At 55.4% G+C, this 22,720-nt stretch overlaps 1 protein-coding gene across 1 annotated transcript; it reads right to left on the reverse strand.

The window, feature by feature from the left end:
* Positions 1–2,795: 2,795 nt before the first annotated feature.
* On the reverse strand, positions 2,796–21,741 carry MYO1G (myosin IG; the record flags this gene model as incomplete). Its single annotated transcript, XM_080701515.1, has 22 exons — positions 2,796–2,952; positions 3,206–3,360; positions 4,358–4,471; positions 4,650–4,754; positions 7,269–7,413; positions 7,628–7,851; positions 8,850–9,057; positions 9,425–9,591; positions 10,164–10,296; positions 10,497–10,571; positions 12,923–12,993; positions 13,568–13,738; positions 13,857–13,971; positions 15,983–16,128; positions 16,221–16,430; positions 16,848–16,964; positions 17,331–17,441; positions 17,824–17,877; positions 18,129–18,294; positions 19,556–19,649; positions 19,766–19,974; positions 21,647–21,741. The coding sequence occupies 22 exons, from the start codon at positions 21,739–21,741 to the stop codon at positions 2,796–2,798; spliced, it is 3,042 nt and encodes a 1,013-aa protein (XP_080557641.1).
* Between the last annotated feature and the right edge of the window lie 979 nt (positions 21,742–22,720).

Below are 22,720 nucleotides of genomic sequence, written 5' to 3' on the forward strand. Positions count from 1 at the left end.
TTGTGGTCACTAGGTTGATGTAACCTAACTTACCTCCCACTCTCGCAGCCCATCAGGTTTCCTTTCAAAGAAGAGCATACCGCCCCAAAGCATCTCTCCAGAGTACACTCCTTGCTTCCCTAAGAAAATCTCTCTCTCTCTCTCTCTCTCTCTCTCTATATATATATATATATATATATATATATATATATATATATATATTTTTTTTTTTTTTTTTTTTTTTTTTTTTTTGGGTGGTGGTACTGGGGAAGGAACCCAGGAGTCGTCAACCTCTGGTATACACCCCCAGACCTATTTATTTATATTTTATTTGGAAACAGGGTCTCACTAAGTTGCAGAGGGGGCTCACTATGCTGCTGAGGCTGGCCTCAAACCTGTGATCCTCCTGTCTCAGTCTCCCAAGTACGGGGATTACAAGCATGTGCCACCACGCTCAGATTGCCCCTCAGTATCTGGCACACACTGAAATTCTTTTCCCACACATATGTCAAGAACCTCTTTGTCCTGAGTTGAGGTCTCCCTTTCTGGGGCCTCCTCGGGTGCCACCTGAAGGCTCCACAGGACACAGGGTCCTGGCACTGGATGCTACGTGAAACCTTCCACCTGCACTCTTGCGCCCCCTGGTGGCCATTCATGGTGAGGCTAGCAGAGGCGCCCTCCTCCCAGTCGAAATTAGTGGCAAGACTTCCTTCCTTCCTTCCTCCCTTCCTCCCTCCCTTCCTTCCTTCCTTCCTTCCTTCCTTCCTTCCTTCCTTCCTCCCTTCCTTCCTTCCTTCAATATTTGGTGAGTACCTGTGGACCTCCAGGGCTCTCCAGCTGGGCGGTCCGCTATGGCAGCCATGCCAGCTCTGAGTGGCTGTAGTCTAGGGTGTGCAGACTCATATGTGCCTCAAGTGTAACACACATTGGGGGTCAGAGACTTAACTTAAAAATATCTAGTATTAACCATTTCTATGTTGATTACACATTGAAACGATAATATTTTGTATAACTCATGTCAAATATATATATATATATATATATATATATATATATATATATATATATATTTTTTTTTTTTTTGCAGTACTGGTGATGGAACCCAGGGGCATTCTACCTCCGAGCTACATCCCCTGACCTATTTTTTATTTTTATTTTTGAAACAGGGTCTCACTGAGTTGCGGAGGGCTTCACTAAGTAGCTGAGGCTGGCTGCGAACTGCGATCCTACAGTCTTAGCTTCCCAAATGCTAGCATTACAAGCGTGCGCCACCATGCCCGGCTTATTCTTTATTTTGAAACAGGTTCTCAGCTAGGCATGGTGGCGCACACTTGTAATTCCAGCATTTGGGAGGCTGAGACAGAAGGATCACGGTTCGTGGACAGCCTCAGCTACTATTTAGTGAGGCAACCCTGTGAGACCCTGTTTCAAAATAAAGAGAATAAAAAAATAGGGCTCAGGGTGTAGCTTGGAGGTAGAATGCCCCTGGATTCCATCTTAGTAACACACACACACACACACACACACACACACACACACACAGCAGATTTTCACTAAATTGTGGAGTGCCTCACTAAGTAGCTGAGGCTGGCTGCCAACCTACAATCCTCCTGTCTCAATCTCCCAAGTACTGGGATTACAAGTGTGCATCTGGCTTGTTTTTATTTTAGCCAGGGTCTTGCGTGGTTGATGAGAGTCTCAGGGCTTGCCGAGGCTGTCCTCCATCCTGTCACCCTGTCTCAGCCTCCCAAGTATTGGGATTACAGGTGTACGCCTCCACACTCGGCTTTCCTGAGCTCTTATGACTCAGCCAAAGGCCACGGTGACAGATGCCATCCTCCACAACAAACAGGCACAAGTAAGTGAGGACACCCCACAAAGATATGTCCCAACATAAAAGAGGAACGGCTGTGAGGGCAAAGGGAACGCTGATGGGGAGAAGAGGATGGGATCAGAGCGGTGCTGAGCTGAAGAGCTGAGGCCTGGCAGGAGGGTGTGTTGCGGGCAAGCGCTTAGCTGGCCATAGGCGCGGCACCTGGCTCCCATAAATCCAGACCCTGCCCTGCTCCCCAGTGCCTGCCACCCTGGCTGTGGTACCCCACTTCTTGGTGGCTCCCCCCGCAGGGAGGTCCCACCGCCTGGATACTTGCATTCAGCACCGGACATGGACAGGCATGGGCTGAATCTACACCAGCCTGGCCAGGGCTGCCATAAGCACACCCTCGATGGTCCTCAGGGCTGCTCTGCACCCTAGCGTGCTCCCCCAGCCCTGCTCCAACTTAGCCCTGGGGCCCAAGCCTTCCCCAGAGCTGCAGGAGCATGGCTGGGAGCCATGTGGGTGAGGAGGGAGAGAGACAGAGGGCCACTGGGGGTGCAGGGCAGTCTGGAGCCCGTGAGAGGCAGGCTGGGTGTCTAGGGCAGCATGCCTTGGGAGAACGCCCGATTCTGGACCCTGGGTCCCACATCCAGCGCGTCCTTGGATTGGGACGCTGAGGACTGGATCTTGCCATTCTAACCCAGACAGGACCCCCAGGTATCTTCTTTCAGCATGGGTGACCCCACAGTGGGCGAGCAGGGGATGCTGGGTGGACATCAGTCCAGGCAGCTGGCAGCACAAGCCTGGGCAGCCCCGTGCTCCATCGCAGTGGGGTGGAAGGACCACTCCCTTGTACCCAGGCACCAGCCGAGCAGGACACAGACACAGCATCTTTATTGTGTGGGGCGCTGGGTAGGGGCGGGCCAGTCTTGGCCTTCATTGTGGCCAGGGCCAGGTATGAGGAGCTGCCCGGAGGCCGGGGCAGGCCAGCGCAGGCTGCTCAGCGGCCGGGCCAGAGGAGGGTGAACTTTCCACGGCTGCAGCGAAAGTCTGGCTCAGGCTGCTCTGGCCTGGGCTCCACGGAGACGAGGCGCCGGACCCCGCGCTGGCTCAGTGGGACGCAGTCAGAGACTCGGACCTCCAGGGTACGTCCCTCCCTGGAGCAGGAAGAGCAGGGGTCAGGCCGGGGCCCAGGGCAGCGAGGCGCCGCACCCCACATTCCCGCTGGCCCACACTCACCCCTGGCAGTGCGCAGCCAGCACGCCCAACCCCACATCCCCGCTGGCCCACACTCACCCCTGGCAGTGCGCAGCCAGCACGCCCAACCCCACATCCCCGCTGGCCCACACTCACCCCTGGCAGTGCGCAGCCAGCACGCCCAACCCCACATCCCCGCTGGCCCACACTCACCCCTGGCAGTGCGCAGCCAGCACGCCCACCAGCTCCCCGATGCGATTGTCCAGGGGTGGCTGCGAGCGGTGCAAACACACCACGAGGTCGTCCTGGCCCCGGGCGTGCAGCACCACCAGCTGGTCCCTGCCGCTGGTCACACTCAGCCCTGTCACCTGAGCAGGGGCCTGGGTCAGGGTGCAGCAGGCTCTCCCCAGGAAGCTCCTCCCACCCCCTCCCGGAACCCTGCCTTCAGCAGAATGCTCACTCCACATTGTCCGTCCATCCGTCCTTCCTTCCTTCTTTCTTTTTCCTTTCTTTTCCTCTTTCTTCCTCCCTTCCTTCTCTCCTTCCTCTCTCCCTCCCTTTCTTTCTTTCTTTGCAGTACTAGAGATGGAACCCAGAGGTTCCATCCCAAGCTGAACCCGCAGCCCTATTTCTTTCTTTCTTTCTTTCTTTCTTTCTTTCTTTCTTTCCTTCCTTCCTTCCTTCCTTCCTTCCTTCCTTCCTTTTTGGTGGTACTGGGGTTCCTGGAAACCCTTCTACCTCCAAGATACACTCCCAGACCTATTTTATATTTTTATTTGGAAACAGGGTCTCTTAAGCCAGCGTGGCTGGCTTTGAACCTGTGTGATCCTCCTGTCTCCGCCTCCCAAGCAGGAGGATTACAAGCGTGCGCCACCACGCCTGTCTATTCTTTATTTTGAAACGGGGTCTCACTGAGTTGCAAAGGGCCTCGCAAAGTAGCTGAGGCTGTCTGCGAACCGTGAACTTCCTGTCTCAGCTCCCGAATGCTGGGATTAAAACGTATGCCATGTTGCCCAGGGCCCAGCAGAAAGTGGGGACAGGGTCCCTCAGGAGGCAGCCGTGTACTGTGGCAGGGGCCCGGGTGTGTCCTGGCCCGCCCGGCAGGCCCCCTCCAGATAGGCACGAGTGGAGAGAGGGGCCATCTGGCTTGGTCGGTGCGAGGACACAGGGCAGGGGGTGAGATGGCTGTGCCGGCAGATCTGGGGGTCCACGCCTCCACCCCGCAGGATATGGGAGAGCCACCACAGGGTTTTCAGAGGGGTGCTACTATCGGCTGCGCATTAGGATGCTCCAGGCCATCGTTCAGAGACAATGGGGAGGTAACTGAGGCCGGGCACCCAGCCTGGGGCCCTTGATGGTGCTCACCGCGTCCAGGGGCACAGCCCGCATCACCCGGTACTGCCGGCCTGGCTCCAGCTTGTAGAGGTGCCGGTCTGTGAGCAGGAGGGCCCGGTCCCGGCTCTTGTGGAAGCGGTTCACCTGACGGAAGGTGTTAGGCCTTGGGCGCGCTGTCCCCCATCTTGGGCCCCACTTCCAGCCCCAACTGCTTCTCTCCCAGGGTCCTCCCCTCTCCCAGAGCGTTAGGCTCAGCTGGGCCTGGGCTGGGCTCTCCACAGCACCCCGACCACGCCCCCCGTGTTCCCCAGACCAGGCTGACCTTTCGGACGTGGCTAGAGAAGAGCACAGCCCCAAAGCCATCTTTCTCCCGGAGAGACTTCAGCCGCTGAGCGAACAGGCCTGACGCTCCGGGGTTGTCTGCGCCCTGAGAACGGACGGTGGCAGAGGATGCTTGGGTCAGGGGCTGGGGGCACATGGGAGCGATGACGGCCCTCAGCAAATCACCGCAGCTCCCTCCACCCAGGCAACAGCCTGGCAGGTGCGGGAGTCCAGCGGCACTGAGTTCTGTGAGGGCAAAGGGCGTGCCGCCCTCCTCCTCTGCCTCATCTTTGTGGCATGTTTTGTTTTGCTTTGTACTAGGGATTGAATTTAGAGGAGTTCAATTTTTGAGCTATACCCCGGATACTGGGGATGGAACCCAGGGGAATTCTACCTCCGCACTATACCTTCCCCCAATTTTTTATTCTTTCTTATTTCTTCTTCTCCTTCTCCTTCTCCTTCTCCTTCTCCTTCTCCTTCTCCTTCTTCTTCTTCTTCTTCTTCTTCTTCTTCTTCTTCTTCTTCTTCTCCTTCTTCTTCTTCTTCTCCTCCTCCTCCTTCTCCTTATTATTTATTTATTTATTTATTTATTTATTTATTTATTTATTTTTTGGTGGTACTGAAGGTAGAACCGAGGGGCTTTCTACCTCTGGGCTATACTCCCAGACCTATTTTATACTTTATTTGGAAACAGGATCTCACTAAGTTGCTGAGAGCCTCACTAAGTAGCTGAGGCTGGCTTTGAACCTGTGCGATCCTCCTGTCTCAGCCTCCCAAGTGTTGGGATTACAAGCGTGCGCCACCACACCCGGCTTATTCTCTATTTTTGAAACAGAGTCTCACTAAGTTGTAGAGGGCCTCACTATGTAGCTGAGGCTGGCCGCAAACCTGGATCCTCCTGTTTCAATATTTTACTATTCTTTTATTTATTTTTGGCTTGAAGATTGAACCCGGGGCCATTCTACTTCCAAATTACACCCCTATCCCCTTTTCATTTTACTACTATCTAATTTGTTTATTTATTTTGGTACTGGCGATTGAATCCAAGGGCATTCTACCTCTGAGCTACTCCTTTAAAAAAAATTTCGAGCCGGGCATGGTGGGCACGCTTGTAATCCCAGCATTCGGGAGGCTAAGACCTGGAGGATGGCAGTTCGCGGACAGCCTCAGCTACTTAGTGAGGCCCTCTGCAACTCAGTGAGACCCGGTTTCAAAATAATGAATAAAAAATTGGGCAGGGGGTGTAGCTCAGAGGTCGAATGCCCCTGGGTTCCATCCCCAGACCTGAAAAAAAAAAAAAATTTTTTTTTGCTAGGTGTGGTGGCACACGCTTGTAATCCCCAGACTTGGGAGACTGAGACAGGAGGATCGCACAGGTTTGAAGCCAGCTTTAGCTACTAAGTGAGGCTCTCAGCAACTTAATGAGAACCTGTTTCCAAATAAAGTATAAAAAAATAGGTCTGGGAGGTAGAAAAGCCCCTGGGTTCCACCCCCAGTACCACAAAAAACAATTTTTTTGAAATTTTGGGCCGGGCGGATGTGGTGGCCCACGCTTATGATCCCAGTCCTTGGAGGCTGAGATAGTAGGATCACAGGTTTGCAGGCAGCCTCACTTAGTGAGGCCCTCTGTCACTTAGTGAGACCCTGCCTCAAAATAAAAAATAAGCTGGCAGCCCGGCATGGTAGTGCACACTTGTAATCCTAGCATTTGGGAGGCTGAGACAGGAGGATTGCGGTCTGAGAACAGCCTCAGCTACTTAGTGATCCTTTGCAACTCAGTGAAACCTGTTTCAAAAATAAAGAATAAAAGCTGGGTGTGGTGGCACACACTTTTAATCCCCGCACTTGGGAGGCAGAGACAGGATCGTGCAGGTTTGAAGCCAGCCTTACTGGCTTAAGAGACCCTGTTTCCAAATAAAAATATAAAAATAGTTGTGGATGCTGACCTTGAACCTGCCTGGTCCTCCTGTCTCAGCCTCCCGAGGACTGGGATCACAGGCGTGCATCACCGTGCTGGGTCTTAGGCCTAGGCCCTGTCTGTCCCACCCTCTGCTCTCCTTGCCTTCCTGGGTGGCTTCTGCTGCTGGGTAGCTTAGAGAGCCCGATGGGGAGCCGGAACAAGGTGGAGACCTCACCCCTTAGCGCAGAAGCTTCCCCATCTGGAGGAACCCAAAGCCCAAGCCCCCAGATATTATTCTCTGAAGTCTAGACCCAGGAAAGCGAACTCGCAGCAGCCAGGAGAGAACTAAGGGAATCACAGAGAGAGAGAGAGAGAGAGAGAGAGAGAGAGAGAGAGAGAGAGAGAGAGAGAGACTGTGTGTGTGTGTGTGTGTGTGTGTGTCCGTGTCCCAGGGGGCTGTACCTTATCACACAAGGAACAGTCATCCAGTACCCCTTAGAACACAGGCTCTCAGGGCTCAGAGGCTGCCTGGCACAGCCCAGGCTGGCTGGCATATGATGCCCTTAGACCTCAGGGTGAAGCCTCAGGAGAGAGGCGGGGTCCAAGGGCACGGTCCACAGGTCACACAACAGGCTAGCCAGGATGGCTGGTGCGACAGGCACAGTGTCAGCAGTGAGCTCCCCACCCGCCGCATGCAGTCCCGGCCCTCCTGGCACTCACGGAAGACAGGTAGTCCTGGGCCCAGGCTCGCTGGCAGCCCCAGTCCTGACGCAGCCCCTGCAGGGCCCCCATGGCGGCCACCTTGGCCTTGATCTGGGCCATGTCTGAAGGGGGGATGTTCTTCACCAACTGCCGGGCTCGCCACCTGGGAGAAGACAGCTGTCAGAGGACACCAGCCCGCCCAGCCGCTACCCCGGGACAGGCAGTGGCTCTGGACCTCCAAGGCCAAGCACAGTACTGGGACAGGAGATGCACTGCCAGCGTGGCCTGGGCTTCCTGCTTTGTCCCCAGCCAGGCACTGTGGGCCTGGGGTGAGCACTTCACTGCCTGGGCGACAGCGCGGGCACTGAGGGCAGTACCTGCAGAAGAGCACGTGGCAGGTGTCCTGGAAGGGCTGCAGCACGGCGGGGGGCAGCGGCCACTCGAGGTCACGGCCGTAGAGAGGGGGCTGCCGCGCGGCCTGGAACCGCCGCTGCAGCTCAGCCAGGTAGGTGCGCACCTTGTGCCTCCGGAAGCAGCGCATGATGGTGTAGACGGCCCGCAACCGCCGGCAGTGCCACCTGGCCAAGGTGCCCCGCCATGCCTGGGCGGGCCGGGGGATGGACATGGGGTTAGGTCCAGTCAGGTCCCAGTCTCCTAAGCCCAGCCTTTTCCTGAGTACCCCCTGTCTCCCAGGAACCATGTCTAGCCCGTGGTTGGTTCCTGGGTGAGCATGTAGCTGGTTAAGCTGAGAGAGTAGACTCTCAGAAAAGATCAGCTTGCCTGTGCCCGGCTTTTTGTGTGTGCCAGTGGGGATTAAACCCAGGTAAATTCTACCTCTGTAGACTTTACATCCCAGTCCTGTTTTATTTAATTTTAAGGTTTTGTTTTGTTTTGTTTTACAGTACTGGGGATGAAACCCAGGGGCATTCTACCTCTGAGAGACACCCCTAGCCCTATTTTTTATTATCTTGAAACAGGGTCTCACTAAGTTGCAAAGGGCCTCACTAAGTAGCTGAGGCTGTCTGCAAACCACAATCCTCCTGTCTCAGCCTCCCAAATGCTGGGATTAGAAGTGTGCACCACCATGCCTGGCTATTCTTTATTTTGAAACAGGGTCTCACTAAGTTGCAGAGGGCCTTGCTAAGTAGCAGAGGCTGACAGAGAACCTGCGATCCTCCTGTCTGAGCCTCCCTAGTACTGGGATTATAAGGGTGTGTCACCATGCCAGGCTCTGTGTCAGCCTTTAAAACTTGGACCTGAAACTACAGGACCCCCAGCCCCTCAGGGAGAAAGCTCACATGGAAGAGATGGGAGCAGAAGAGGGTGCTTCCTCACCCACGAGGGCACCTGGCAACTCTGGTAGACCCCAAGACAGAGGGACACCCAGACACCCCTAGCATGTGGCCATCAGGATCCAGACTGGTCACCCTACAAGGCTGACAGCCTCGGGACCCATAGATTAAGGCAGATTCAGGAAATAAGCCACGGTGTGAGGACCCTGAGCTCAGCAGATCAGGAACTCCGTGGGGACCGGATGGAGGAGGGACCCCGTGGGGTCCAGGGGACGCCCACCCCCCGAGGGCCACCCTCCGCCCGCACCTTCTGCAGCAGCAATACAATGATGGGGATGAGGCGGGCCCGGCTCTGCTCCAGCGTGACCAGCGTCCGGGGCGAGCGGATGAACAGCTTGCTGTGGCCGAACGCCACGTCCCCCTGCAGCCCGTGCTGGTCCAGGAGGGCGCTCACGGCTGCCCGGTCGGAGCCCAGCAGGTGGTTGGGCCACGTGTACTCACAGGTCATCTTGTACCTGGCACCACAGGACAGGGCAGTGGGGACCTGGCCTCAGGAGAGGGGTGCTCCCCACTCCTAGGAGGTGATGGGGCACCGGAGAGTCCTGGGCTGAGACCTTTCTGGCAGGGTCCTGGAACAGCTGTGGGGCACCTGTGTGTGTGAGTGTCCTGCACACAATCCCTGACCACAAGTGTCCTGCTCTACCTGCCACGTGTCCGTACAGGGCCCTTCCCCTGTATCCACACGTCCCTTTGCACACACATCCACCACGCCTTCCCCGTGTCCACACACATGCCCTCGAACATTGTGCTGGTTGGGACCCTCTGCTCTCCCCTGTGGAGTCCCATGTGGGCTAAAGCTGGGGTGACAGCCGCTGTGTGTACCTGAGCAGGAATCGAGGGTAGGGCTGGCGGGAGGCGAAGCCGGCCCTGCGGACCCTCACGTTCTCCAGGAGCCCCAGGTACTCAACCTGGTGGCGGCAACGGTCTTGGTCCAGCCTTTTGGGAACCTTGTCCTCATTGGGTTTGATGCAGCGGACATAGAAGGGCTCCTGCAGGGACAGAGAGTGCTTGGGGTCAGGGCCAGTGTCCACTGTGTACCTTGCTCCAAGCAGGAGCTTTCCTGAGCCCTCAAGGTCCCGGGCAGGGCGGAGAATCAGGCGGAGGGAAATCGTAGCAGAACAAGGTCTCTGGAGCCCCCACAGGGGTGGCCCTGTGAGGTTGGGACCAGAGCCTGGTTCCAGCCCTAGGGAGCAGGGACGGGTCCCCCATCTCTGGATGTTTTATTGCTAATCCCATTTCGCTTGATTCCCACTTCAACTTTGGGCCTCAATAAGGCTAGTGCCAGTTTCCTGATCCTATAGCCCCAGCTACCAGGAGAATCCTGGCTCATCTGCAGCTGCTAAATCCACCCCCTGGCAGGACCCCCGCCATGAGGCAGTGGGATCAAGGGAGGGTATATGTGCGCCGGCAACCGATCAAGCCTGGCCTCAAGTCCCACACATCTGACCCTGTTGGGACCGACACGGCTCAAGAAGACAGGACAAGAATGCCCCCCCCCCCATGGTGGGTACCCAGGACACAGAGAGAAGAATCTGGAAAATTGCAGTGGGGTGAGGAGTACCTTGGAGGCCAGATTCTCCACCAGGGCCACCATGGAGTTCTTGAAGAGTGTGCCAGCTGTCAGGGGGCGCTTGGTCACCTCTGTGATGTCCTGCTGCCCATCCGGCCACATGGCCCGCAAGGTGGGATCTGAGCTACAGACACAGGCTGCGTGCCAGCTGCCCCCAGGGAGCAGCCCGCCTGCCCGAGGGTGCCCCCACCTCTGTTGCGATGTGGCTTTAGCTTTGAGCTCCAGGCTGCCCACCTGTCAAGTGGTGATCTGACCCCAGCCAGAGTCCCTGAAAGCCCCCAGCCCTGGCCATCCAGCACCCACACAGCCAGGAGACATGCTCACCTATTGTACAGCAGCCGCTTGAAGTCCTGGAAGAGAGAGTCTCTGTTCTTGTCGATGAAACCCTCCACGCAGTACCTGTGCAAGGCCAGGGCCAGTGCAGTGATCAGGATCTGACTGCTGCCCCCAGGACCCCCATGGGTCAGCTCTCCCTGTCCACTCCCCTGGCTCCCCTCCTCCTTCCCTGTACGTCTACATTCTCCCTCACCACCTCGGACTCTCTCTCCCTAGGAGAAGTATCTCTCCTGGAATTGAGTGGGTACGCCCCAGATCTGAAGCCAAACGTCCCCGCCTGCACTGGATCCCAGCTCTACTCCCTGGCACTGTGATTCCAGACAAGCCACCCGACCTCTGTGTCTCAAGGTCCATCGAGCGTTTGTATAGGACCCACTGAGCTCCCATAAACATCAGCCAGCTCTGCTGGGCGCAGTGGCGCACGCTTGTAATCCCAGCGCTTGGGAGGCTGAGACAGGAGGATCTCAGTTTGAGGAAAGCCTCAGCTACTACTTAGTGAGGCCCTTTGCAACTCAGTGAGACCCTGTTTCAAAATAAAGAATAAAAGCTGGGCATGATGGCGCATGCTTGTAATCCCAGCATTTAGGAGGCTGAGACTGGAGGATTACGGTTCGCGGACACCCTCAGCTACTTAGTGAGGCCCTCTGCAACTCAGTGAGACCCGGTTTCAAAATAAAGAATAAAAAATTGGGCAGGGGGTGTAGTTTGGAGGTCAAATGCCCCTGGTTCCACCCCATACCTGCAAAAAAAAAAAAAAAAAAAAAAGAATAAAGCCAGGCGTGGTGGTGCACACTTATAATCCCAGTGCTTGGGAGGCGGAGACAGGAGGATCTCATCGGTTCGAAGCCAGCCTCAGCTACTTAGTGAGACTGTCAGCATCTTAGTAAGACCCTGTTTCCAAATACAGTATAAAATAGGTCTGGGACTATAGCCCAGAGGTAGAAAAGCCCCTGGGTTCCACCCCCAGTACCACAAAAAATAAAATAAAAAATAGGGCTGGAGGTGTTGCTCAGAGGTAGAATGCTTCTGGATTCCATCCCTAGTACTGGAAACAAAACAAAACAAAAACACAAAGAATAAAAAATATGGCTGGGGGTTTCACTCGGAGGTAAAATGTCCCCGGGTTCCATCTCTAGTACTGCAACAAACAAACAAACAAACAAAACAACCATCAGCAGCCTCGGCCGTTCATTTGTGCCCAGGAACTCTAGAGTGTGTTTTAGACCACAGGCATGACAGGCTCAGAACTGTGGTCTTCTTGGACCATGAACAAGCTCAGTGCCAAATCGTGACTCTGTTTCCTTGGAAAGCTCACATTAGACACTTGTGCCTGAGTCACCTCTAATCCTCTTCAGCATGGGGTGAGCCAGGAAAATTAATAGTTTCATGACGATCCCAAAGACACCCTGGGCTGGATCCTCAGGGCCCATCTGAGGACCACAGTGAGGTCTACCCAGGTTTTTGGTAGAAATGCCAGTATCCATCCATCCATCCTTCCTTCCTTCCTTCCTTCCTTCCTTCCTTCACTTCTTTCCTTCCTTCTTTCCTTTCCTTTTTCTCTCTTCCTCTCTTTTTCTTTCTTTCTTTTTTTTTTTGGTACTGGGAATCGAACCCAGAGGCATTTTATCTCTGAACTATACCACCAGCCCCCCCTTTTTTTGTGTGGTACTGAAGATGGAACCCAGGGGCATTCTACCTCCAAGCTACACCCCCAGCCCTAGTTTTATTCTTGATTTGGAAACAGGGTCTCACTGAGTTGCAAAGAGCCTCACTAGCGGAGGCAAACTGAGATCCTCCTGTCTCAGCCTCCCAAATGTTGGGATTACAAGTGTGCGCCACCATACCTGGCTCGCACCAGCCCTTCTAATTTTCCAATTTTTACTTTTTTTTCAGTACTGGGGGACTGAACCCCAGGGCTCTTCTACCTCTGAGCTAGATTCTCAGCCCTATTTTACCAGGGTCTCACTAAGTGGCTGAAGCTGACCTTGAACCTGAGATCTTCCTGGCTCAGTCTCCCAAGTACTGGGATCAGTCTGCTAGGCATGTTTTCTTTTCTTTTTCTTTTTTTTTTTTTTTTTGTGGGTCTGGGGATGGAACCCAGGGGCATTTGACCTCCAAACTACACCCCCTGCCCTATTTTTTATTCTTTGTTTTGAAACCGGGTCTCACTGACTTGCAGAGGGCTCACTAAGTAGCTGAGGCTGTCCACGAACCGCGATCCTCCGGTCTCAGCCTCCCGAATGCTGGGATTACAAGCGTGCGCCACCACGCCAGGCTTGCTAGGCATGTTTTCAATGTCTCTAGGGACAGAGGTCTTGGTCCATTCTCCAGCACTCCTGCCCTGTGATGGTGTGCCTGCTGCAGACACCAGGGTTGGATGCAGCTGGCAGGGGTGGGGGGAGGAGGTGTCTTACGTGACATTCCCAGCATAGTGCTTGATCCGGAAGTCTCGGCCAAACTCCATGGTCTTGTCGGTGGGGCAGAGCTGTGGGACAGGTAGAGGGCAAGACACAGAAGGTGGAACCATGAGCCGGGCGTGGTGGCGCACGCTTGTCATCCCAGCATTTGGGAGGGTGAGACAGGAGGATCGCGGTTCGCTGACAGCCTCAGCTACTTAGTGAGGCCCTTTGCAACTCAGTGAGACCCTGTTTCAAAATACAGAATAAAAAATAGGGCTAGAGGTGTAGCTTGGAGGTAGAATGCCCCTGGGTTCCACCCACAGTACCAGAAAAGAAAAGGAAGGAGAGAAGGAAGGAAGGAAGGAAGGAAGGATGGATAGGGGGCTGAGAGTGTAGCTTGGAGGTAGAATGCCCCTGGGTTCCATCTTCAATGCCGCAAAATAAATAAATGAATAAATAAATAAATAAAAAAGAAGGTGGAGCCAGGTCAGTGGTCTGTGGGAGGGGACAGTCCAGCAGCCACCCTGCCTGGACATAGGAGACTGCCGTGTGACCTCAGCAGCACCCAGCTGGGTCCCTCCAAGGCCTCTCGTGCCATGGGCGTTTGATTCCCCTGGGCCTGTCCCCCACCCCTGCGTCCCGGTGGGACAGTCAGAGCACCTGGCGGCTGGAATAGTGTGGGTGGTGGCGGTGGTGCGTGTCCAGGGTCTGCAGGAAGATGCCGTCGGTGATGGGGCCGGCGGTGCTGCAGGCCTCATCCAGCACGGCCAGGATGCCTCGGTGGGGCCGCTCCACCAGCTCCACGATGGGGTCGTTGTTGAAGTAATCCACCTGGGCAGAGGCAAGCAGGGAGGCTCCTGATGCCAGCCTCCTCGGTGCCCTGGCCTCCTGCCCTGCAAGACCCAGGAGGCTCCTGCCCCGTGAGGTGACACCCCCGCCAGGCCCTTACACTCTGCCAGGCGATGCCCTCGCGCTGGTATTCCTCCTGCTCCTGCTTCAGGATGAGCTGGATGAAGAGCTGCTGCAGCTTCTCATTGCAGTAGTTGATACAGAACTGCTCAAAGCTGGGAAGATTGTTTTGGTGTGAGTGTTACCGGGGATTGAGCCCAGGGGCATTCTATCTACTAAGCAACTGAGGCTGGCTGTGAAACTGCGGTCCTCTTGTCTCAGCCTCCCAATTACCGGTATTACAAGTGTTTGTCACCATTCTGGGCTTTTTTTTTTTCTTGTGGTACTGGGGATGAAACCCAGGGGCATTGTACCTCTGAGCTACACCCCCAGCCCTATTTTATTCTTTTATTTTGAAATAAGGTAAGCCAGGCATGGTGGTGGATGCTTGTAATCCCAACATCGAGGAGGCTGAGACAGGAGGATCGTGCTTCGCAGGAAGCCTCAGTTTACTTAGTGAGGCCCTTTGCAACTCAGTGAGACCCGGTTTCAAAATAAAGAATAAACCGGGTGTGGTGGTGCACGCTTGTAATCCCAGCATTTGAGAGGCTGAGACAGGAGGATCGTGGTACGATGAGAGCCGCAGCTACCATTTAGGCCCTTTGCAACTCAGTGAGACCCTGTTTCAAAATAAAGAATAAAAAAATAGGCCTGGGGGTGTAGCTTGGAGGTAGAATGCTCCTGGGTTCCATCCCCAGACCCGCCAAAAAAAAAAAAGAACAAAAAAGAAGACTGGGGGTGTAGGATGTAGCTTGGAGGTCGACTGTCCCTGGGTTCCATTCCCAGTACTGAAAAAAGAAAAGAAAAGAAAAGAAAAGAAAAGAAAAGAAATAAGGTCTTGCTAAGTTATGGAGGGCCTCACTAAGTTACTGAAGCTGCCTGGGAATCTGCAATCCTCTTGTCTCGGTTTCCCAACCACTGGAATTACAAGCATTCACCACCACCCTTAGCTAGATTTTTTTTTTTTTTTTTTTTTTTTTTTGCGGTTCTGGGGATGGAACCCAGGGCATTCTACCTCTGAGCTACACCTGCAGCCCTATTTTGAAACAAGGTGTCACTGAGTTGCAAAGGGCCTCACTAGCTGAGGCAGTCCAGGTACCCTGTCTCAGCCTCCCAAATTGCTGAAATTATAAGCATGTGCCACCATGCCCGGCTTGTTTTTTATTTTTTTTATGGTACTGGGGATTGAACACAGGGGCATTCTACCTCCAAGCCATACTCCTAGCCCTATTTTATTCTTATTTTGAAACAGTGTCTTGCTAGAATGAGATTTTCACTATTTGCTGAGGCTATTCTTGAATCTGCAGTCCTGTCTCCATCTCCCAAGTACTGAGATTACAGTTGTGCGCCACCACACCTGGCTGGTTGATTTATTTATTTTTGTCCTGGAGCTGGAACCCGGGGGGAATTCTGCTTTGAGCTACACCCCCAGCCCCTTTTTTTGAAACAGGGTTTCACTAGGTTGCTGACAATTTTACTAAATTGCTGAGGCTGGTTTCAAATCTGCGATCCCTCCCAAGTACTGGGATTTCAAATATGCGCTGCCACTCCCGACTTCAGGGCTGGGATCTTTAGAGCAGCTCCCACTTCCTGCAGGTGTGATGGTGATAGATAGCCACCCCCTAGGTCTCCCCCAATGATGCAGGTGCACCACATGCACTCCTGCCTATGCTCCTCCATTGCTCTATGGCCCCTAGTCTTGAGAGTCACAGCCAGGAGATTTGAACCCCAGAATGTTGCCTTCCGTCAGCACACCACTGTCCAGGGGCTCAGTCAAGACAGAGTGGCCTGGGAACCAGCCGAAGAATCCAGCCAGGAGTGATGGCACACGCTTGTAATCCCCGCGCTTGGGAGGCTGAGAGAGGAGGATCGTACAGGTTCGAAGCCAGCCTCAGCTACTTAGTGAGGCTCTCAGCAACTTAGTGAGACCCTATTTCCAAAGAAAATATAAAATAGGTCTGGGAATGTAGCATGGAGATAGAAAGCCCCTGGGTTTCACTCCCAGTACCACAAAAAAAAAAAAAAAAATCCAGACATTCCTGGTCAAGCTCCCGGGACCGTGGTGACCCCACTGTGGCCACAGTGGTTGGGGAGTTGGGGCGGGACATGGTTGGCTGAGCTGCCCACCTATTGACAGGGAACACTTCGAAGCCGTAGATGTCCAGCACACCGATGACTGTGTCCTTGCCGTCACGCCGAGGGTCACGGCCCCGGGGCTCCATGATGCCGTTGATCCTGTTCACCACCCACTCAAACAGCCGCTGATACACCGCCTGGGGGCAGAGCATGCCACCTCTTGCGGCTGCCAATCTGGCGTCCCCTACGAAGGTCTCCTGGGTTTCCCCTTCCAAGTACCAGGCTGTACCTTGGCACAGGCATCCCGGGCGTAGCTGGCCTCAGCCACAGTGTGGCCCTTCTCTATGAGCTCCCGGCCTCCGGAGGCCACCGTGCGAGCCAGCAGGCAGCGGAGCACAAGGTCCCGGGGTGTGGCTGTCAGCTCGGCCACGTGGCCCACCAGGGCCTCCTCGGCCACCGCCAGGCCATTTTCTTCTGTTTCCACAAACTCGATGTTTCCCTGATGATGGGGGACAAAGAACAGTTCAGGCTCCTCATCCCCAAGGAGGCTGGATGCCCGTGGATGGGGAGAAAGAAGGAAGATGCTCGGGGGCCATGGATATGGGGAACCCTGCCCTGCTCAGATGACACGGTTAGCGGTCACTGCAGGCCATGGACATATAGAAACAGGGATCGGGGCTCACGGGGCCTCTGTCCCTGTGACTCGCCCTCTGTGAGTCTTAGAGAGAACTGAAGGCGAGGGGTGCTGTGGAACAGCTCATCAACCACAGCACCGAAGGAAGACGGTCTGCTGCGAGATGTTCTGCTTGGCTGCCTGGAGAGCCGCCATGCGAGACCCCCGCCTCAGCAGCTCAGCCTCAGCGGGGAAGGATATCCCATGAGGCCTGCCCTCCTGCACCTCCAGGGCTGCGCTCACCAGGTGCAGTATAGCGGCCAGGATGCGGTGCACCGAATGCACCTCCTCAGGACTGAAGCCGATGACCCTCATGGCCTCCTTCACCACGCCGTGACTCCTCTCATCACTGTCCAAGCCCTAAGGGAGAAGGAGGCCATCAACTAAGCCACCATGAGCCCAGGGCACTGCCCTCCCTGGACCCTAACCCTCCATCCCAGATATGTGCTCAACCTGTACCCCATCCCCTCCCTGAACCCTGATTCCTGAATCCCAGGCACCTGCTCACCCTGCACCCATCCCTCCCTGAACCCCAGTTCCTCACCCCACACACCTGCTCGCCCTGTACCGGCTCCTCCCTGAAGCTGCCCCCCTCTGTCCTGCACACACACCTGAGCTGCTCACATCCTCCTGGCCTGAGCCAGTCACTGTCCACTCCCTGCCCCCACCCCAGGACCCTGGACCTCAGTCGGACTGCACCCTCATCCCCCTGCGCCTTACACTCACATCGGACACTCCCATGTTGAGCCCGGCTCCCTGGCGCGTGAAATTATACAGCGCGGGGTTTCTCTCCAGGTGCAGTTCTCGAAGCTTCTGGTCGTCACAGCCCCTGAGTAACTGGAGGACACAGACGCCCCTCAGTTAGGCCACTGAGGCCAAGGACCCTCCCAAAGCCCCACCAACCTCCAGAGAGGCAGGATGATACACAGACCCAGCCTTTCGTCCAGCGCTGAACACAGAGGCACTCCCCAAGAGCCGAGGCTCTCAGGGAGACACTGCCTGGCTCAGGGAGCCCTTACATTCCCAATTCCCAAAGAACTCCCGCCATCTTGTGTGGGCTGAGGACCAATGGTTGGAGTGGGTGGGCTGGGGTCTGGAGGATGTGGGGAAGTTGAGGGAGTGAGGGAGACTTGGGAGCTGGGCCCAGTCGCTGACCTCCTTTCCTTCTCCTTGCTGGCCTCCTCCTGGCAGTCCCTCCCCACCCACCTGGGAGGCTCACCTGGTAGAAGGCATGGAAGTTTCTCTCACCCACGTGCTGCTTGAGGACCCTAGACTGAGGACAGAAGGGCAGCTGGACTCCAGCCTGCGAGCGGGTTTGCCCCAGGGTCCCTGGCCAAGTGTTCCCAGATTCAGGGAGCCTGGGGTCAGAGTGGCTGGAATGCAGGGCACCCAGGTCCAGAGAAGAGCCACACAGAGAGCCCCGCTTCCCAGCCTGCAACGCCAGGGTGTCCCCGCGCCGGCGCCCGGAGCCCGGCGAAGGTCCCAGCCAGGGGCCATGCGGGCGTCCTCGGCCCACCTGCCCACCTTCTCTAGCAGGTAACTGTGGATGTGTCCTCCGATGGGATCCCCCTTGAAGTCGAAGTTGATGTCCATGTACTTGCCAAAGCGGCTGGAGTTGTGGTTGCGGTTGGTGCGGGCGTTGCCAAAGGCCTCCAGCACACAGGTGGATTTGAGCAGCACGTCCTTGACCCTGTGGTCAAAACAGAGGGGCCAGGGCTCAAGGCAAGACCCATCTGGGGAACAGTGTCCCTGCCTGCGCTGTCCTCACGGAAAGGACAGCCTCTCGGGATGGGTCCAGGAGCCGGCGGGGAGGGAGTGAGGGCCCACCGTCTCAGACCTGCAAGCACTCGCTGGGCCTCCTGGGCTGGACACAGTCTGTGTCGCTCTGGGCCCAGGACAGGCGCTCAGCAATACTGCCCTTTGCTTTCTTTTCTTTATTATTTATTTATTTTATTTATTTTTTATTAATTTTTTTAGTACCAGGAATGGAACCCAGAGGCATTCTACCTCCGAGTTACAGCCCCAGCCCCTTTTTTTTTTATTCTTTACTTTAAAACAGGGTCTCACTGAGTTGCAAAGAACCTCACTAAGTAGTTGAGGCTGGCTGCAAACTGTCTCAGCCTCCCAAATGCTGGGATTACAAGCGTGTGCCACCACGCCCGGCTTGTTTTCTTTTCTTTTTCCTTCCTTTCTTTTTTCTCTTTTTCCTTCCTTCCTTCCTTTCATTTTTTTTTTTTTTTTTTTTTGGTACTGGGCTGGGAATTGAACCCAGAGACATCCTATCTCTGAACAACACTCCTGGCATTGTTATTATTATTACTGTGTGTGTGTGTGTGTGTGTGTGTGTGTGTGTGTGTGTGTATAACTGGGGATGGAACCCAGGGCTACACTCCCAGACCTATTTTATATTTTATTTGGAAACAGGGTCCAAAGTTGCTGAGAGCCTTACTAAGTAGCTGAGGCTGGCTTTGAATCTACACGATCCTCGATCCTCCTGTCTCAGCCTCCCAAGTACTGGGATTATAAGCATGCACCACCATGTCTGGCTGTTCCTTGTCTCTGGTGACTGCTCTGCCCTCTGACCTCAGCTGCAGCCTGGGGAGATGCAGCTGTTCTGACCCATCTGTAGTGAACCCCTAGCTTTGTGTTCCTCTGGGCGAGGAACAGTGCTGGTCCCCTCCAACCTGCCCCCTCCCGCATCAGGAAGATGACCTCGGATATAGGAAGGAATCTCTGCAAGGCCCAGGAGGCAAAGCGGGGGTCCGGCCCGGGTTTCCCCACCTCATTTGAGAGGGCCTTGGTATGGCTCGGCTATAGCTTCCCTCTCGGCATATGAAGTGACCTGGAACCTTCCTGACCAGACTTGTCCTGAGCTGGACTCCAGCTCCCCCTGTCCCCCATCTGTCTCTTGCTTTCTGGGGCCAGGCCCCGTGGAGGTCAGGGCGACTCACCTCTCCACCTCGGCCCTCTGGCTCGGGTTGGTGACAGCGGCAATGTACTGCATAATGTGCTTGCTGGCCTCCGTCTTCCCTGCTCCGCTCTCCCCTGCCAGGAGAGAGGGCGAATCAGTGGGGAGCTGTGCCCCGCAGCCCAGCCCCCCAGACCTGCCTGCACCCCCAAGACTCTGGAGCTCTCGTGATGAGGTGCGACCCTGGGCGTACCTGAGATGACGATGCACGTGTCCCGGGCCCTGCGCTTCATCGCCCTGTAGGCGGCGTTGGCCACAGCATACAGGTGGGGTGGCCGCTCATAGAGCTCACGGCCCTGGTACCTGGCGATGGCCTCGGGCCCGTACAGGGGCAGCTCCTGGTAGGGATTCACGGACACCAGCACCTCGCCGATGTAGGTGTAGATGCGGCCCTTCAGGAACCTGGGCAATGGGCAAGGCTGAGCGGTTTGTGTGTTTGTTTGTTTGTTGCAGTACTAGGGATGGGACCTGGGGGCATTCTACCTCTGAGATACACCCCCAGCCCTATTTTTTTTATTATTCTTTATTTTGAAACAGGGTCTCACTAAATTGCAGAGGGCCTCACTAAGTAGCTGAGGCTGTCTGTGAACTGTGATCCTCCTGTCTCAGCCTCCCAAATGCTGGAATAACAAGCGTGCGCCATCATGCCTGGCTAGGGTCGAGCACTTAATGTAATGTTCGTGCATGGCGCATGTGGAGATGGGCCCTAGGGAGCCAGTGCTCCCACCAGGAAGGACTGAGTCCAGAGAAGGGGGAAGGCGGGCTACGGCTGGAGGGTCCTGGGGTCCTATCCTGGGTGAGCTGATCACTTTGAGCACCCAGCTGGCTAGAGTTGGCATCCATACTGCTTTCTACAGCGGATATGAAGTCCCAGGAATCGGGACCATGCCTTCTCTCTAGAGCTAGATCCCGACAGGATCCAGGCTGGGCTGGGGCTGCTGAGAGGGGCTTGGCTGGGAGATGAGGGAGGAGCTTAGGTGTTTCCTGTGTCAGCGCCCAGGCGGGAACCAGCGACTACGGAAGAAGACCCGCCCTGCCCCACCCAGAGTGTAGGGAGGGGTCGGAGATTCATTAGTGGCTGGTGGCCCGCACCCCTCGCTCCCCACAATGTCAATTCTCAGTCATCAGCGGGAGCCGGTCAGTGCCTCTTTTGGCTTCTCCAGCTCTGGGAGGAGCACTGGCCTGCCCCCCTCTCCCCAGGACGTGGCTCCCCATCCTGTGTAGAACCCGCCCTTCCCCAGGCAGCCTGGCTGGGTTCCTCTTCCTCTGCCGCCCCTGTCGTGGGCGCTCCAGAGCTCAGCTCTCACCTCCCACCAGCCCCGTGGCCGCAGCGAGTCCCTGTCCCTTCCAGTTCAACACCGCTGACCCTCGTGAACTCATTCTTGTAAAAATGAGACCAAGCGCGCAGATGTGCTCGGCGGGCGAGCTCACCTCCTGTCCTTGGGTCAGGACCGTGGCCTCCCGACTTCTGTGCCTAGTGGGGCTCCTGGTCCCCCAGCCCGCCACAGGGGTTTCCCAGCACCCAGCAGGCTCCCCTGGGAGGGGTGTGAAGCCCAGCTGTACCACAGGGTGCCTGGCATGCCATACCCGGGCTCTGGGTGTCTTCCTGCTGTTTGACCTTCTCAGTGAGTAGGTGGGTTCCAATGTCACCCCTCCCAGCTGTGTCCTGTGACACCCCCCAAGAGCATCTTCTTGGCTTGGTGAGATTGCTCAGGCCCCAGGGTGGGGCCTGCCTGAGATGCAACAAGGGGCCTCCAGGGGACACAGCCCCGCGCCTAGTTAGTAGTTTCTTTGCCTGTCTGTCCCCATAGGGGTCACACCTTGGCCTGATCACAGGAAGGAAAGGGCGGTAGGAACCTGGCCATGTGGGAGCAGGGTGGGGCGACTCCTGCTCAGAAAGGTGGTCGCTTTCTGGACAGCACTCTCTCCCTGCACACGCGTTGAGGGGCTCATCCCAGCCTCAGTGGCCTGGGCGTGTGCCTGGTGTGCCGTTTACTGAATCCCTGAGGGGGGGGACCCACGCGCCTCCCCCATTTCCCTGGGGTGGGGAGGAGGCGCCCAGCACCCCGTTTACCTGAGCTGCAGGTTCCTCATGAAGTCCTCCATGGTCACTTGGTCCAAGAGCACAAAGTCTGGCTTGCCGTACTCGGGACCTTCCTCGTCCTCCATTCTGCCCTGGAGAAACGACTGAGGCCGGGGTGACCCGACCTTGCTGTGCAGGAGGCGGAGGGAGAGGGAGGCTTGGGCTCCTGTAGGCTGTGGTAAAGTAGGAAGTGGGTTCTGGCCCTGGAGGGCGGCCCTGCCCTGGAGGGCGGCCCTGCCCACGTGCTGTTCCCTCCCCAGGGGTTTGAGCAGCTTCCTGCCCACTGCACCTAACTAACAACGGTCCTCCCTGCCCTGGGGGGTACTTGCCTGTCCCCTCAACCCCCAACCCAAGTCGTGGAGAAGACATCATGGGCTGGTTTCCAACCCTGGCTGCACGTTAGAGTTCTGGGGTGTCTCTAAAAAAAAAAAAAAAAAAAAAAAAAAGGATTTCAATCTGGGCGTGGTGGCGCACACCAGTAATCCCAGTACTTGGTAGGCTGAGATAGAAGAATAGCAAGTTCAAGGACCGCCTTGGTAAACATCAGCTAAGACTCATCAGCTAAGAGAGAGATTCTGTTTCAAAATAAACATAAACTAGGCGTGGTGGTGCACACTTGTAATCCCAGCATTTGGGAGGCTGAGACAGGAGGATCACAGTTAGTGGCCAGCCTCAGCTACTTAGGGAAGCCCTTTGCAACCCAGTGAGACCCTGTTTCAAAATAAAGTATAAATTGGGAGGCTGAGACAGGAGGATCAAGGTTCATGGACAGACTCAGCTACTTAGTGAGACCCTTTACAACTCAATGAGACATGGTTTCAAAATAAAGAATATAAAATAGGGCTGGGGGTGTAGCTTGGAGGTCGAATGTCCCTGGATTCCATCCCCAGACCTGCAAAAAAAAAAAAAAAAAGACCTATATGCTGGATATGCTTGCATGTTTTTCCCACCAGAGTATCATTACTTCAAGAAAACTGTAAGTATGAATACATATGCCCATACCTATGTCCATCTATCTATATTTCTATATCTATTTCTGTGTGTAAATATGCATATGTGTGGTAT

Source organism: Muscardinus avellanarius (assembly GCF_963383645.1).
Source record: "Muscardinus avellanarius genome assembly, chromosome: 9".
NCBI classification, from domain to species: Eukaryota; Metazoa; Chordata; class Mammalia; order Rodentia; family Gliridae; genus Muscardinus; species Muscardinus avellanarius.